General features: G+C 39.3%; 1 protein-coding gene across 14 annotated transcripts in view; it reads left to right on the top strand.

The window, feature by feature from the left end:
* The first annotated feature begins 1670 nt into the window (after positions 1–1670).
* ABI1 (abl interactor 1) overlaps positions 1671–17066 on the top strand; it is a 131479-nt gene continuing 116083 nt past the window's right edge. For 5 of the 14 annotated variants that reach the window (XM_045464654.1, XM_045464649.1, XM_045464651.1 and 2 more), the window contains exon 1: positions 1716–1987. In XM_045464654.1, coding sequence (XP_045320610.1) covers positions 1871–1987 — 117 coding nt within the window. In that variant the 5' untranslated portion in view covers positions 1716–1870. Of the gene's footprint in view, positions 1988–17066 lie in introns of all 14 variants that reach the window. The other 9 variants (XM_045464643.1, XM_045464647.1, XM_045464642.1 and 6 more) reach the window with 6 other exon arrangements.

Raw genomic sequence — 17066 nt, 5'->3', positions numbered from 1 at the left:
GTCGGGCACTCAACCTACTGAGCCACCCAGGCGTCCCTGTTAAAATCTCTTCACCTTTGTAAGCTGAAATTTCCGTATTTGGGGGGTGCCTGTGTGGCTTAGTTGGTTAAGTGCCAGACTCTTGATTTAAGCTCAAGTCATGATCTCACTGTTTGTGGGTTCGAGGTTCACAGAGGTTCACATCGGGCTCTGCACTGACAGTGCCAGCCTGCTTGAGATTCTTTCTTTCTCTCTCTGCCCCTCTCCTCTTCAAAAATAAATAAGCATTAAAAAAAAGAATATATCACCTTTCAATAGCTTGTATAAAATATCTGGATTAATGAAATTATTTAAGAAAGACTATTATGTCTATTCCAGATAATTGTGGAGAGTAAGCCATTTATTGATTTATCGACCTGGGAATCTTCGATTGGGAATCTGGTGGCTGGGAGTAGTTCTCTTTTTCACATAGGAGACTTAAGTTTTTCCTTTTACAGGTTGGACATTTTATGGCCCTTAGTAAAGATAATATTCAATGAATACCTATTGATAGGCCAATTTTTAAAAATTTAATGGAGTAATGTTATTATTCCTATAGTTGTTGTGATTGGGAATGACCTAGTGGAGAGCTGAAAATTGGAGTTTTGTATGATCTTTAAATTAGTTTCCTCTTTGGCCTTTGGACAACACTTTGGACAACTCACTTAAAAGCATATTCTTGTTGAAATGAAAAGCTTGAAATACAGGGCCTTTTACACTATTACAAAGCAGTTGATAAAGATAAAATGATTTTACCCAACGTAGAAACGCTTCCGTAACTTCAAAAATGTAGGGAGATACTTGCAATGAAGAGGCAGAGAAAAAGCGATTGGCACAGGATACCGTTGAAATTATGTGTATTTATTTATTTAAAAAAATTTTTTCATGTTTGTTTTTGACAGAGAGGGAGAGAGACAGAGCATGAGCGGGGGAGAGGCAGAGAAAGGGAGACACAGAATCTGAAATAGGCTCCAGGCTCTGAGCTGCCAGCACAGAGCCCGACGCGGGGCTCCGACTCACAGACCTCGAGATCATGACCTGAGCCGAAGTCGGACGCTCAACCGACTGAGTCACCCAGGCGCCCCATGTGTATTTATTTTTAAATTGTGAGTCTTTAAAGTACGGAGTATACTTGTTTAACTCATACCCCCAATGTTTAGTACATTGCTTGGTGCAGCGCTGTCGATTAATAAATGTTTGCTAAATTTTGGAGGAAGGTTAGAAAGTAAAGCCAGAGTCGCCTTATATCTGAAAAAAAAAAAAAAAAAAAAAGGAAGTAAAGATTTGGCTTTCTTCATATTCTAACCCTTTTTAATCCTATATCAGAACTGGTATCTCTGGTTCACTAACATTTCTTAATCAACAAAATTCTGCCAACTTTCGCAGCTTTCTTAAGGAAAGGATTTTATTTTCTAGAATCACCCTGTGGCGCCCTCTGCCGGAGTTGTCAGGAAACTTTGCACTTAAGTCCCTTCCCTGGGTTTTCATTTACGTTCCTCCCCGTTCTTTTTTCGGAGGCTCCCCTATACGCATGCGCTTTTGATGAAGCGCTTAGGCTGTGACAGACTACAATTCCCAGAAGACCATGCCAAAGAAAAAAAAATCTCGTGGTCGCGGGGAGGAGGAGGGAAAGACAGGAAGGCTCGCGAGAGAACGTGTTTGAGGCGGCTGCGCGAAGTGGGTGGAGCGGGGTGGAGAGAGTGAGGAGGAAGAGGAGGAGGTGCCGTCCCACAATACCAGGCGGGAGGGCGGTAGGCGGTTTGTATCCGGGCTGTGAGGTGCTCGGCGCCTCCGCGGACCTTGCTGCCTCTGTCTCTTTAACGCGAGAGGAAGCGATGCAGAGGGGTGGAAAATGGCAGAGCTGCAGATGTTACTAGAGGAAGAGATCCCGTCTGGCAAGAGGGCGCTGATAGAGAGTTACCAGAATCTGACCCGGGTGGCGGACTACTGTGAAAACAACTACATACAGGTGAGGAGCGCGGGCGGGCGGACGGGCGCTGGCCGGCCGGGCCGAGGATCCGCCGCCTGTCGCCCGAGTGACCAGCCCACTGGGCGGGGTGGGGAACTGCCCTAACCTCAGCGGCTGCCTCAGCCTCAACCCCAACCCCAACCCCAGCCCCAGCCCCAGCCCCCAGCCGGGGAGAGCCAGTGGCCAGGCTTTGGGAGTCGGGCTGAGATACAGGAAGTGGCTATGGTGGTTGAAACCGATAGAAGGGGAGAGAGAAAATGGGCGAGGGAGCCCGGAGCTCGCCGCCGCCGCAGCCCGGCGTCCCCCTGCTGTCCGCCTCCTTTCGGGCTGGGCCCCCCGGGTCGCGCTGCCCGCCCCCCCCCCCCCCCCCCCCCCCTTCGGCAGCCTTCTATTCGCCGGGCTTCTGTCCGGGAGAGCCAGCTGCCTCTCCGTCCGAAGAGGGGTCTAGGACGGAGAGAGAGGAGAGGAAAGGGCAGGGACGAGGCGCGGGGAGGAGCAGCAGAAGGGGGAGGAAAAGCGGGGTGTGTGTCGGGGGAGGGCGGGGTGGGGGCGATTATGTCAGTTTAACCCAGAGGGTGTGTCTTTTATTTATTTATTTTTTAAAAAATTTGTCATGAGTCACATTACATAGACCTCCCCGAGGAGAGGAGGAAACGGGTGGGAAGTGAGGGAAGGCGTATAAGAGAAGTTAATCTCAAAATTCCTTTAATTGAAGGTTTGTGAATTTGCCTGGCTGTCCGTTTTCATGTCGAGTTTTTCCCCCTGTCTTCATTTTCACTTCCATCCCACTATAAGGTATTCTAGAGGTTGTTATGATTGTCGTTATTATAAAACGTAAATTATTCTTAACTACTTGGAAAAATGTCTTACTCTCTCTTCCCCAAAAGTTCTTGAACTGTTGGCTTTATAAGTAACTTAAAATAGAATGGTGTAACCGCCGGTTGCGTTTTCTGAGGTTTCTCTTTTTCCGACCAAAGTAAATGCACAGAATATGAATCCAAGTGGATTACCGAATATATTTAGTCTTAGAATCGTAATGCAAAGTGTTATTGTAAATTTACTAGGAGATTCTTGGGGTCTTATTTATGACAGATTTTCGTTTGTTTTTATTTTAATGATTGAAAGTGATTTATATTGTAATTTGGTTTGTAGATCTTTAAATGCGTAAACCAACAGTTTGCTATAGAAGCAGATAACCAGCAGAGTCCTTTGTATCCATATAATGGCATCAAAAATTCGCTTGCTAGTTTAAGACATAACCCAAACGTACTTTGAATGATTAGGGTTACTGTAATTCAGAACCAAAGTATTTATAGAAATGCCCCCCATGTGATTATCATTTTTAAGAACCAACAGTTTCTGTGTTGGCAAATGCTTTTCTTTATTTTTAGAAGGAGATACTGTTTTCAGGATATTTTGAATAATTCTCAATTTCGGTATTAGTAACATTGTATCTTCAGCAGCACCAGTAGGAATTTATCTCATAAACTTTTTCAAGCTTTTACTTTAGGAGTTACAAATAAACTTGTTGAATGCCCACCATGTCTACTGTATTACTTGCTTTTGTAAACTTTGTAGTTAGTCTTTTAAAAAAACTCTAAAATCTAAAGAAATGTGGATACAGTTTTGAAATAGAAAAGTTATAGTTTATCGATATTAAAATATACAACTTTTATTCAACTTAACCCGAAAAGCCTAAAAATTGAGGTGAATCTCAGTTTGCTGAAGGTTCTAAAGATTTTGAAAGTCAAACGCAAAGCACAGGAAGTTAATTTGCCCCGAATCCAGAGAAGTCATTTCTTTGTAGAAGTCTGTAAATAAGTACTTCATAAAGGGGTGGCTACTTTTGTTTTGCGTGTTGGGAAATCTGACAAATATATGGTGTGGTAACTGCTATGTGTTGGCAAATACAAACGTGTTTTAACTTGTCTGTTGACTACTGTTTTTTCAGGTAGTTGTGTGCCGTAGGCTTTTATTTATTTATTTATTTATTTTTCCTCTGTGACCCCTTTCCTCTTCCCCTTCTGTCACCATCACGTAACTCTGAAGCACTTTTTAAACTTCGTTGGTAGTATTGCTAGTTAGATAAGTCGTATTATTTCTTCTGCAGTCTTTTTTAAACTTGCTAGTTCCATGGTGCCAAGAGCCACTGCTAGTGGCCCCAAGTTGTTTTTGGTGGTCCTAAACTTGATACCAGTGAGGTACTAGTGGGGGGCAGGGAGGGGATGAAATTCACAGTAGTCTTAGCAGCCTTGAAACTTTGGGCAGCATGTTGCAGGCTACTAGCTAGCTGCCTTCCTGAGATGCTCAGACAGGGTCAGGCTCGGACAGGCTGAGAAGATGGTGAAGGCTGTGGAAGTTGATGTAGTAGCTGTCTTTGTGACATGCTGTGCTGCTAACTTTGGTGCTGTGAATAGGGTACAAATAGTGCTAGACATCCATTTAGGTGTCTTTGGAGATCTTTCCCTTTCTGTGACCCTGATTGGGTTACAACTAGCATCTTATGTAAACATACCACCTCCCAGAGAAAGTATACACGCTCACTTGTGTTTTGAGAATTTTTTTATACCCAAGGTGAGTTAATTTATTGCCTGAGTGTTTTTTATCCTGAGAGTTCAATTTTCATTTTGTTGTCCTGCAGTTCGGAAGTACAGTTCAGTTCAGGTGAGTGGTTTAGCCGACGAGTTCTTTTGGCTGTAGTGCAGTTGAGCCTAGAGTACTTTATTAGCTCTTTGGGTCCTGTTGACTTTAATTATTAAATTGTTTTACTAATAGCATAACTTCTCAAGAGAGTCCATTATTGTAAAAAGGACTTTATTCCTATTTATTCAAAAGGCCTTTTGAAATTGTTGTTGGGAAATGATACTCAAAATAGTGGTTTTTATATAGATATGAAGAAAACTCTTTGCGTTTTTCTGTCTTTGAGTTTTTCTGGTGGGTTGTGTCAAGGACAGTCGCTCGTCAACTTGAACACACTTCATTCATCTGGCCATTTCCCTTTGCTCTATGTTAGGGTCCGTATTGCCTTTGTCATGGGCACTATTATGGGGAATAGGAAGGTAATAAGCTAAGTGAAAAGGAGTAGAAGCTGCTTAAGGTTTCTCGGCATGCAGATTGCTACATTGGGTAAGGCCGTAAAAGTCTTCCATACAACTTAATTTGTTAATTTAATTTTTCTGCCTGGAATTCCCCCAACAAGAGCTACATTTGGATTAACAAGTATATTCTAAAGTCTGTGAGTATGAAGGGGATATGATTAGTGAGCTACTTAGTTTTTACCTTGTTTTCCTTTCCACATGAGGTTAACTTATGCTCATTGCTCATGCACATTTGATCTTGGAAGGCAGGTAATTTTTGAGCAGGAATACTTTGGATTGGTAAAAGCTAACATTTCTGATACTGCACACTGTATGCTAGTTTAAAAATAATGTCAGTTGCAATAATTCTATGATTCTTTCTTTCTTTCTCAAACAGATGAGCAATCTGCAGTTCAGAATCAAACACCTAGCCTAAAGTTCTGTTCTTGTGTTACATAGTGTCTGGAATCAAACACAGATTTTCTGATTCTGTATCCTAAGTTCCTTTTAATGAATACTGACTGAATGGGGTGCTTACCTCAGCAGAGAGGATAAAAAGCTGGTGTGAAGAGGGTAATATAATTGTTTCTATTTATTGAGTACTTATTGTGTCACAGCCTTTACTGGTTGATTTATATTATCTTTTTAAAAAAATTTTTAAATTTATTTTAAAAGTTTATTTATTTTGAGAGAGTGAGTACGGGGCAGGGCAGAGAGAGAGAGAGAGAGAGAGAGAGAGAGAAAGAGAGAAAAAGAATCTCCAGCAGGTTCCTCACTGTCAGCATGGAGCCTGATGCGGAGCTCAAACTCATGAACCGTGAGATCATGACCTGAGTGGAAACCATGAGTCGGACGCTTAACCTACTGAACCACCCTGGTACCCTGATTTGTATTATCTTTAATCCTTATAAAAGCTCTCCATGATAGGCAGTGTTCTCTTATAGACGAGGAAATTAGGAGTCAGGAAAGTTAAGTGAGTTTTGTTTGATCATACAGTTAGTAATTGGCTGTCAGGGTTTCTGCCTAACTCTGAGAGACTTCATAGGCTAGGTTCTTTCCATATCACACTGTCTCTAGACTTGAGTGAGTCTAGAACTCAGAGACTAATTCAGAAATGTCATGGGATAAATAGACTCTTGTTGGGCAAACTAGGAAGCTAACAACTATTTTCCATTGTTCCTTTTGAGCTCCACGTTGCAAATATAAGAACAGGTGTGTTAATAATTTGCAGGCTTGATTTCATCACCAAAGGATGGTAGCTTTGACACTTGAAGTGTTGAATTATAGGAATCATAGGCTCGCTTTTCATTGAGCTTAGTGGATCCTTTTCCTTTCTATTCATCCTTGCCTGTTATTTAAAATCTGGTTCAGCTTTGCAATTGTGATAAGAAAATTTGTAGAATAATTAGTAGAAATTAACAAACAAGTCTTGAAAGATTGTGGTTTTTAATGATTTACACACAAACTAGTTTCAGGAGATTGAGATTAGGATTGATTGGAAATGGTAGAATTCTTAGAATTTCACTTTGCATTTTGAGTACAGCAGTGGCTAGCAACATTAGAGATAGAGGTTGGAAATCTATATGAATTAAACAGGGTTTTAGTAATAACGTACAGTGTGGTGACTGTAGTTGATAATACAGTATTTTGCATTTGAAAGTTGCTGAGAGAATAGCTCTTAAAAATTCTCACCACAAGAAAAAAAATTACAGCTTGTGGTGATGGATGTTGCCTAGATTTATTGTGGTGATCATTTCGCAGTATATGCAAATATTCAATGATGTACATGTGAAACTGATGTTAGGACATTTATATTTAAAGTAAAACAGAACAGGGCTTTTCATAATTTTATGCAAGATCCTCAGTTAATTGTTAGATTGAGCTATATCATGCCACAACATGTTTACTTATTAAAAAAATTTTTTTACAACATGTTTATTAATGCTGCTATGAAACAGACAGGATCTGACCTTCTGTATTAGGTCTTAGGAAAGTCCAGTCATAAAGATAGAATATTATATCAGTTTTTAATTAATACTCTCAAGAATATGGACTATTTTTAATGGCTGTGTGATATTTATAAGTTTGTATTAGTGGCATCTGGGTGGCTTAGTCAGTTGAGTTTCTGACTCGATCTCAGCTTAGGTATTGTTCTTAGAGTCATGAGTTCAACCCCTGTGATGGGCTCTGTGCTGGGTGTGGAGCCTACTTTAAAAAAAAAAAAAAAAAAAAAAAGTTTGTATTAAAACAAGTGTCCTCTCTCCTTTTTCCTTTTGTAACTTTAATGCTAATAAGAACTTTACCTGTGGTGCTTTGATCTAGACCTGTTCTGTTTAGAATCCTGAGTTTTACCATGGTTATGTCTTTTGGACATAGTTTTTTAGAAAATTGTTAAAATAATCCCTTAGGATGAGGGTACTTTTCTAATTCCTCCTTTGTGCTTCTGCTTCCTCTGGTTGGTTCTGATAGCCAAAGAATGCTATTACTCCTTGTAGTAGAAGAAAGGTATTTGGGCATATGGGGGTCTGATCAGGGGTTGTCGTTGTTTAGATAAACCCTATTTATCTTGAGTGAAATTTGTCCTAGGAATTTTGTCCTACGACATTTGTGAGTTAACAGACAGGAAATATATTAGCCAGAAAGGAAGAGCACTAAAATTGGGAGAAGAGGTTGAATCAAACATTAGGAGTTTATGTAGATATAATTCCATAAAAATTGCATGTTGGTATGAAAAGTAAGGTTAAAATAGTAGTTAAATGCTAATTTAAGGGCATTAAAAAAGTTTGAGGGGTGCAGTGCTGGCTCGTTTGGAAGAGCATGTGACTCATGATGTTAGTCTTCATCTCGGAGTTGTGGGTTTGAGCCCTACATTGAGTGTAGAGACTACTAAAAAAATATAAATTTAAAAAGTTTGAATTTGGGGGGAGCTGTATATTTTTTCTAATGTCTTTGTGTTGATCGTGATCTCCATTGAAATTATGGTTTGAGGGGCGCCTGGGTGGCTCAGTAGGTTAAGCATCCGACTTCAGCTCAGGTCACGATCTCGCGGTCCGTGAGTTCGAGCCCCGCGTCGGGCTCTGGGCTGACGGCTCAGAGCCTGGAGCCTGCTTCTGATTCTGTGTCTCCCTCTCTCTCTGCCCCTCCCCCGTTCATGCTCTGTCTCTCTCTCAGAAATAAATAAATGTTAAAAAAAAAAAAAAAAAAAGAAATTATGGTTTGATTTTAGAAGAAATAGTAGTCAAACCCCAGAACCAGAAACTTTTTAGTCCTTAATGTTTAGTAAGACACTATACTACAAAATAAGGGATTTTGAAAAAATGACAGCATTGAGAAGATATTTGGAAAATAGCAATTATTGGGTTTTATTTCTATGTATTTATAGTTTACTTATCAGGGTGCTTGGGTGGCCTCGGTTGAGTGTCCGACTCTTGATTTCAGCTCAGGTTGTGATCCCAGGGTCATGGGTTTGAGCCCTGAGTAGGGCTCTGCACTGAGCATGGAGTCTGCTTAAGATTCTCTCTCTTTCTCTCTCTCCTTCTCTTTCTGCCCATCTCTCCTCCCTTGTGTGCATGCTGTCTCGCTCTCTCAAAAGAAATATTTTTTTTAATTAAAATAATTAAAAGCCATTAAAATTTGTTTGTTTATAGTCTCTACACCCAATGTGGGGCTCAAACTCATGACCATGAGATCAAGAGTAGCGTGCTCTGTGGACTGAGCCAGGCAAGAGCCCCTGGATTTTATTTTATATTTTATTTATTTTAATTTTATTTTTTAAATTTACATCCAAATTAGCATATAGTGCAACAATGATTTCAGGAGTAGATTCCTTAATGCCCCTTACCCGTTTAGACCTGATTTTATTTTTAAAGGAAATATCTGACATGTTAACAGTAAACATTAATTCCTTAGAAAGGAGACTTGAAGTTTTCTAGGGTCATTGCTCTGTGTCAACTGAAATAGATACGTTAACCTTGGATCTACTAATTTTCTCTATATACAAAATGAAATTTTCTTGGAAATGATTTGTAGTGAACTGATGTTTGTGAAGAAAATCTGAAAGCAAAACAAAACATCCTAAGGAAGATAATGTGTATTTGTTATCAGATAGATTGTAATTTTTTGATATGTATCTGTGTTTTAGCAACTTGAGCAAATGTTGGCAGAATTGTGATTTATGTTGGTTAAAGAATATTGGTAGGGCTATTTCAAATATAGATTAAAGTGTAAATAAACTAATTTTAAGTCTTATTTTACTAATAACACAGTAATTAAAAATTCATTATGGAAAATTTCAAACATACTAAAAAAATGGAGAGAATAGTATTATAAATCCTCCTATGTTCATCACCCACCCTTAACAATTACTAACTCATGACCAGTCTCCTTTCATCTGTGTTCCTCTTAAATTTCCCTACCATTATTTTAAAGCCTATCTTTTGCATATCATTTCATCCATAAATATTTTAGTATATGTACCCCTAGAAGATAAAGGCTTATTAAATCCATTGCATAACTTTTATATGTGGAGAAAAAAGATAATGTCAGTTATTAAAATTTATTGGTGACAGAAAGGAGTAGAGGGTTTTAAGATAGCTAATGTATGTGTGTATATATATATATATATATATGTATATATATACACACATATATATATAATTAAAAAAATTTTTTTTAATGTTTCTTTCTTTATTTTTGAAGGAGAGAGAGAGACAGACATGAGCTGGGGAGGAGCAGAGAGAGAGGGAGACACAGAATTTGAAGTAGGCTCCAGGCTCTAAGCTGTCAGCAGAGAGCCTGATGCGGGGCTCGAACCCACAAACTGTGAGATCATGACCTTAGCCGAAGCCGGATGCTCAACCGACTGAGCCACCCAGGCACCCCAACGTAGATATTTTTATAGTTAATATATTTTTAATTTATAGCTAATTTTGTTAGTGATTCCTGCCGTAAGTTAATTAGATACAGCTATATTATATGCTTCATGATGGATTTTTTTCTTTTTTGAGAATTTAATTGGCTTTATTAAGCAATTCATAAATCAAGGATCATCCCACATAACAAGTAGAGGGGAGCTCCCAAGCAAGAATCTTTTTATTGAGGTGTAATCCATATAATAGAAAAGTAACCATTTTATTTATGTATTTAAAAAAATTTTTTTTAATGTTTATTTTTGAGAGAGAAAGAGAGAGTACGTGGGGGAGGGCAGAGAGAGAGGGAGACATTGAATCCAAAGCAGGCTCCAGGCTCTGAGCTGTCAACACAGAGCCAGATGCAGGGCTCAAACTCACAAACTGAGATCATGAGCTGAAGTCAGATGCCTAACCGACTGAGCCACCCAGGGGCCCCGAAAACCAATCATTTTAAAGTATACAGTTCAGTAGTGTTTAGTACATTCACAGTGTTGTGCATTCATTACCTTGATCTAGTTCCAAAACGTTTTCATCACCCCTCAAAGTAACCCTGTACTCATTAAACAGTTTGTCTCTGTCCCTACCCACCTAATACCTGACATCCACCAATTTGCTTTCTGTCTCTTTGAATTTACCTAGTCTATATAGTTCATATAAGTGGAATTATGCAATATATGGCCTTTTGTTTCTGGCTTCATTCACTTATATTAAACATAGTATATATTTAAAATATTAAAAAAACTTTTAAAACATTTTATTTTTAGAGAGAGAGAGAGAGACACAGAGTACAAGTGGGGGAGGGGCAGAGAGTGAGGGAGACACAGAATCCGAAGGAGGCTTCAGGCTCTGAGCTGTCAGCACAGAGCCTCATGCTGGGCTCAAACCTGTGAACCACAAGATCATGACCTGAGCTGAATTCAGATGGCTAACCAACTGAGCCACCTGCGCCCCCCTATTCTTAAAATACTCATTTGTTTTGAGAGAGCCTGCGTGTGCTCACGGGAGCATGAGTAGGGGAGGAGCAGAGGGAGAAGGAAAGGGAGAATCCCAAGCCGACTCCACATTCAGCAAGGAGCCCAACGTGGGGCTCGATCCCACAACCATGAGATCATGACCTGAGTGGAAATCAACAGATGCTTAACTGATTGACCCACCCAGGTGCCCCAAGCATAGTATTTTTGAGGTTCATTCATTTTACAGCATGTATTAGTACTTAATCCCATCCCTTTTTATGGGCAAGTAATATTCTGTATATACCACATTTTGTTTATCCATTCATCTATTGATGGACGTTTGAGTTGTTCTTAACTTTTGGCTATTGTGAATGATATTGCTATGAATATTCATGTATGGTACTTGTTTGAGTGCCTCTTTTCAATTTTTGCATACACACACACACATACTTAGGAGTGGTTCATAATGTTTTTGTTGTGAAATATATAACTATATAAATTTGCACTGTAGTACCATTATATTGTGGTATAATGAGGCAATTCCAGGCATCAATATATACTGAGAATTTCAGTGTAAATTGATAGAAATTAAGGCTGAGAGCCTAATTTTTCACTTCTATATCATCTTAATTTCCCCTCTGATTACTAAAGTTATATTAAATATGGTAATTGTGCAATTTTAAACTTTTTAGAAACATATATGGCTTAGACAGTTACAAGTTGGTGGAGCATATGACTCTTGATCTCAAGGTGTGAGTTTGAACCCCATGTTGGGTATAGAGATTACTTAAAAATAAAATCTTAAAATCACTTCTGTGCACAGCCTTTAATTGTTTTTAATTTGCTTTATTTTTTAGAGAGAGTGTGTGTGTTGGGGGGGGGAGGTTGGGGCAGAGGGAGAGTGAGAGAGAGAATAGTAAACAGGCTCCACGACCAGTGCAGAGTCCAACATGGGGCTTGACTCCACGACCCTGAGATTATGACCAAAACCGAAATCAAGAGTCAGACATCAACCAACTGAGCCACCCATGCGCCCCTCTGTACAGCCTTTAAAAAAATGTATCTAAAGTTTATTCTGTATAGTTGGTAAATTTATATTGTTTATTGCCAAGGCAGAAAATATTTGTCATTTTAAAAACAAAAATTCTGAAAGTTCTGTGAGATTATGTAATTATTAAATCAAACATCAATTCCTACTGAGCTTAAATGAAGCATAGTATGCAAGATGTGCGTCTGGATAGTCTCAGCTGCTTTTAATTAGAGCAAATTTTTATTTTTTATCTCCTTGAAACTTAAAGGGAACAAAAATACCGTACTAATGAAAGTGTATATTATTATTTTTTAAATGTTTATTCATTTATTTCAAGGGGAGAGAGAGAGAGAGAGAAATGAATGTGCATGCATGCAAGTGGGCAAGAGGCAGAGAGAGGAGAGAATCCTAAGCAGCGAACCCTGATGTGGGGCTCAATCTCATGAACTGTGAGATCATGATCTAAGCTGAAATCAAGAGTTGGACGCTCAACCGACTGAGCCACCCAGGCACCCCAACGAATACTTATTTTAAAAAGCAATGTGATGGAAAGGGATTATGAGTTCCATTTTAAAATTACGGATACTACTCAAAAGTGGGCCCTTAAAACCCAGCAATCCTCCTATATTTTTCACATCTTCTTCCACTCACTGTAAATGGTTTTAAATTTTCTCTTCCCTTTTAAAATCTCTTTCCTTTCTCATCTTTTATTCCATAGAGAAAGTAGTCCTCATTATAGAAAACATATCATTTCTTACCACTGTATCTCCAAGCCTACTAGCATCCTTATCCATCCTATTTCCTTCATACTGTAATGAAGGAGAGTTGTCCTGCCTTCTTGCTAAAGTCCATCCTTATCTTTGTTCTGAGTCCCCTTCTATCTTTTCTTCTCTTTACTGAATTTGTGCAGTTGGAATCAAAACATCTTAAGTCTCTCCTGTATGAGAAAATTATACTTAGACTTCATAGATCCATGTAGTAATTGGTCTCATTTTATGTTGCTTAGAGTTTTATTAAACTGTTTTCTACATCTTCCTCCATTCCTCACTTTGCATTCACTCTTTAACATGTTTTGCTTTGTTGTCTTCACTGCTCCACTGAAATTATGTTCAGCAACCTACATGCCGCAAAATTCATTGAACACTGGTTATTTCTCATTTTGCTTGTCTTCTCAGCATCATTTTATACAAGTGACTATTTTTTATTTTGAAAAGCTAATCCTTTGGCTTTCTTTCCTACTTTTGATATTCTTTCCTACTTTCCCTGTTAGTCTCCGGCCCCTTGTTCTCCTTTAAGTATTAACTTAAATTAAATTTCAATATTTTTTTTAAGGTACTGGTGTTCTTTTTTTTTAATTGGAGTATAGTTGATACACAATGTTAAATTAGCTTCAGGTGTATGATGTAATGATTAGAAAGGAGTCTATACATTATGCTATGCTAAGTACAAGTATAGCTACCATCTGTCACCGTATAATGCCATTACAGTATCATTGACTATATTTCCTATGCTGTACCTTTTATTCCTGTGACATTCATTCCATAACTGGAAGCCTATAGCTCCTACTCCTTTTCAACCGTTTTGTTCAACTCCCCACCCAACCTTTAAGTATCAAAGTGGCTTTGTGTGAGCTCCTTTATATACATACCACTTTAGGCTGTTTTATTTATTCCCATCTGAATGATCTATGTTCCACTGAAGTTTAGATCCGTATATCTAATTGCCTAGTTGATATCTCTGCTTGTTTGAATCCCATGTGCTTCAGACTTAACGTGCTAGAAAATGAATTCATTACCTTTCCCCAATCTACTGTCTACTCACTCATTTATTAGAAACGTAGGCATCATTTATTTTATTTTAGTTTAGTTTTATTTTTAGAGAGAGTGTCGGGGGGGGGCGGGAGAGAATCCTAAGCAGGCTTCATATAGGGCCCCATCCCATGACTCTGGGATCATGACCTGAGCCAAAACCAAGAGTTGGATGCTCAGCTGCCACCCAGGCTCCCCTAGAACCTAGGCATCATTCTTGACTCCATTATTCCTCTTTGTCCCCTCCTCCCAATTCATCTGTAACCGGTCCTGTTGATTCTTCTTAAGTATCTCTTCAATTTGCCTATTCCATCTCTACCACCCCAGGGTAAAGCTTAGACAACTGCTGTGGCTTCTAATTGTCTTTATATTATTTTTTTCCCCTTTTTTCTTTTAGACAGCGTAAGCAGAGGAGAGGAGCACAGGGAAAGAGAGGACGTGGAACCTGTCACTCCCTGCTTAAAAATCTTTCAGTGATTCCCTATAAGTATACAATCTCACAATAAGACCTAAGAGGCCCCTGTATAATAGCATAGCTCCCATCTTTCTAGTCTTGCTGCATTCATCCCATTGCCCTCATCTTACCAGTCATATTTGGTTTTCAGGTTTTGAAATTTTATTCTTTTCTGCCTTTGCAAATGTCATTCTCTCTCTGTTTTCTTTTTTCTTAGTTTTCGAGAGAGAAAGAGCACAGGTGAGGGAGAGGCAGAGGGGGAGAGAGAGAGAATCTCAAGCAGGCTCCATGCTCAGCGCAGGGCTCGATCCTACAATCCTTGGATCATGACCTGAGCCAAAATCAAGAGTCGATGCTCAACCAACTGAGCCACTGAGGCACCCCTAGTGTCATTCTCTTTGACTAGAAAACTAGTTCTTCTCAGTCTGAATACTATCATTTGTCAGGTCTTGTAGTTCAGAAAAAATTACTGTATTTATTCATTCATTCTTCACTTGATGAAAATCCTTTGCATACCTACTATGTGTCAGGTATATTCTTAGGTCCCAGAGATACTATAGTGAGTAAAGCAAGTTATCTACCCTTACGAAGTTTTTATTATAGAGATGAGACAGACAGTAAACACCAAAAAATAAGACTGTTTCAGATAACAAAGAGTGTTGTTTGGAAAATTAAATGGGAAAACAAACAAAGTGATGTAAAAAATTGGCAGAGGACCTGAATAGGTATTTTCCCAAAGAAGGCATAACGATAGATGGCCAGCAGACACATGAAAACATGCTCAACGTTACTAATCATCAGGGAAATGCAAATCAAAACCGCAATGAGATAATCGCCTTATACCCGTCAGAATGGTTTAAATCACAAAACACAAAAAAAATAACAAATGTTGGTGAGGATATGGAGAAGAAGGAACCCTGTGCACTGTTGGTGGGAATGTAAATTGGTACAGCCACTGTGGAAAACAGTTATGGAGGTTCCTCAAAAAATTTAAAATATAAATACCATGTGATCCAATAATTTCACTATTGGGTAGCAAATTTGAAATGATATATGCACTCCTGTGTTTATTTTAGCATTATTTACAACAACCAAGATACAGAAGCAACTTAAGTGTCCATCAATAGACATGTGCATAAGGAAGATGTGGTATGTGTGTATAATAGAATATGACTCAGCCATGAAAGAGGGTGAGAATTTGCCATTTGTGGCAACGTGGATGGACCTAGAGGGTGTGATGCTAAGTGAAATAATTTGGACCAAAAAGGACAAATACCATAGGATTTAGCTCATATGTGGAATCTAAAAAACTAAAATGAACAAAAAGTGACATCAGACTTAAAAACACATAGAACAAACTATGGTTGTCAGAGGGAAGAGGGGGTAGGCAAAACGGATGAAGGGGAGTGGGAGATACAGATATCCAGTTATGGGATTAATAAGTCATGGGAATAAAAGGCGCACAGCATAGGAAATATAGTCAATGAAACTGTAATAGCACTGTATGGTGACAGATGGTAGCTACACCTGTGGTGAACATAGCATGATGTATAGACTTGAATCACTGTGTTGTATACTTGAAACTAACACTGTATGTCAACTATATTAAAAAAAAATTAAATGCAACAAAGCAAATAAACCCAATATTACTCTGACCTGGCTAGAAAAAGAAAAAAAAAAAAGACAAATGGGGTGACAAGATACAAAAAATTTGAATTGGGAGGAAGGACTTCTTTAAGGAAGTTAGAAGTGGTACTCTGTGAGGGTGATATTGGAGCTGAGACCTGGAGGGTAGATACGGCATCTTCCATGTGAAGATCTGAGGAAAAGGAAAAATCTTTCTAAGGGTAATGTGGCTAGGGGGTAGTTAGGGAGAGGGAAACTGGTAGGAGAAAGGTCAGAGAGATTGTCAGGATATAGGGTGTTGAAAGCCTTGAAAAGAGGTTTGGTTTTATTCTAAGTGATGGGTTATCATTAGAGTACTTGATTTACTTTTTTTTTTTTTAATGTTTATTAAGTTTTGAGTAAGAGCTCTTGCAGGGAAGGGGCAGAGAGAGAGGGAGACAGAAGATCTGAAGCATCACACAGTCGATGCAGGGCTCTAACTCACAAACCATGAAGTCATGACCTGAGCCAAAGTTGGATGCTTAACCAACCAAGCCACCCAGGCGCCCCTTGATTTACTTTTTAAGCGAATCAGGCTACTGAGTGTAAAACGTACTGAAGGGTATGCAAGAGCAGAATCAGCCAGCAGGGAGGGTATTGTTGTAGTCCAGGCAGGAAGTGAGAATTGCTTGTACTTTAGTGGTGGGGTGGGAATTGAGGGGAGAGCTTGGATATATTAAAAAAAAAAAAGTTTATTTATTTTGAGAGAGCAAGAGAGAGCGTGTGCAAGCAGGGAAGGGGCAGAGAGAGAGTGAGAGAGAGAAAATCCCAAGCAGGAGCTTGATGCGGGCTCAGACTCACGAACCGTTGAGATCATGACCTGAGCTGAAATCAAGAGTCAGAAGCTTAACCGACTGAGCCATCCTGGCACCCCAAACAGCTTGGATACTTTTTTTTTTTAATTTTTTTTTTTCAACGTTTATTTATTTTTGGGACAGAGAGAGACAGAGCATGAACGGGGGAGGGGCAGAGAGAGAGGGAGACACAGAATCGGAAACAGGCTCCAGGCTCTGAGCCATCAGCCCAGAGCCTGACGCGGGGCTCGAACTCCCGGACCGCGAGATCATGACCTGGCTGAAGTCGGACGCTTAACCGACTGCGCCACCCAGGTGCCCCCAGCTTGGATACTTTTAAGGCAGAGCTGAACAGGACTTACTGGTGGATTGGATGTGGGGTGTGAGG

The sequence above is a fragment of the Leopardus geoffroyi genome, chromosome B4, assembly GCF_018350155.1.
Source record: "Leopardus geoffroyi isolate Oge1 chromosome B4, O.geoffroyi_Oge1_pat1.0, whole genome shotgun sequence".
NCBI lineage: Eukaryota > Metazoa > Chordata > Mammalia > Carnivora > Felidae > Leopardus > Leopardus geoffroyi.
This window is presented reverse-complemented; position numbering and strand designations above follow the sequence as displayed.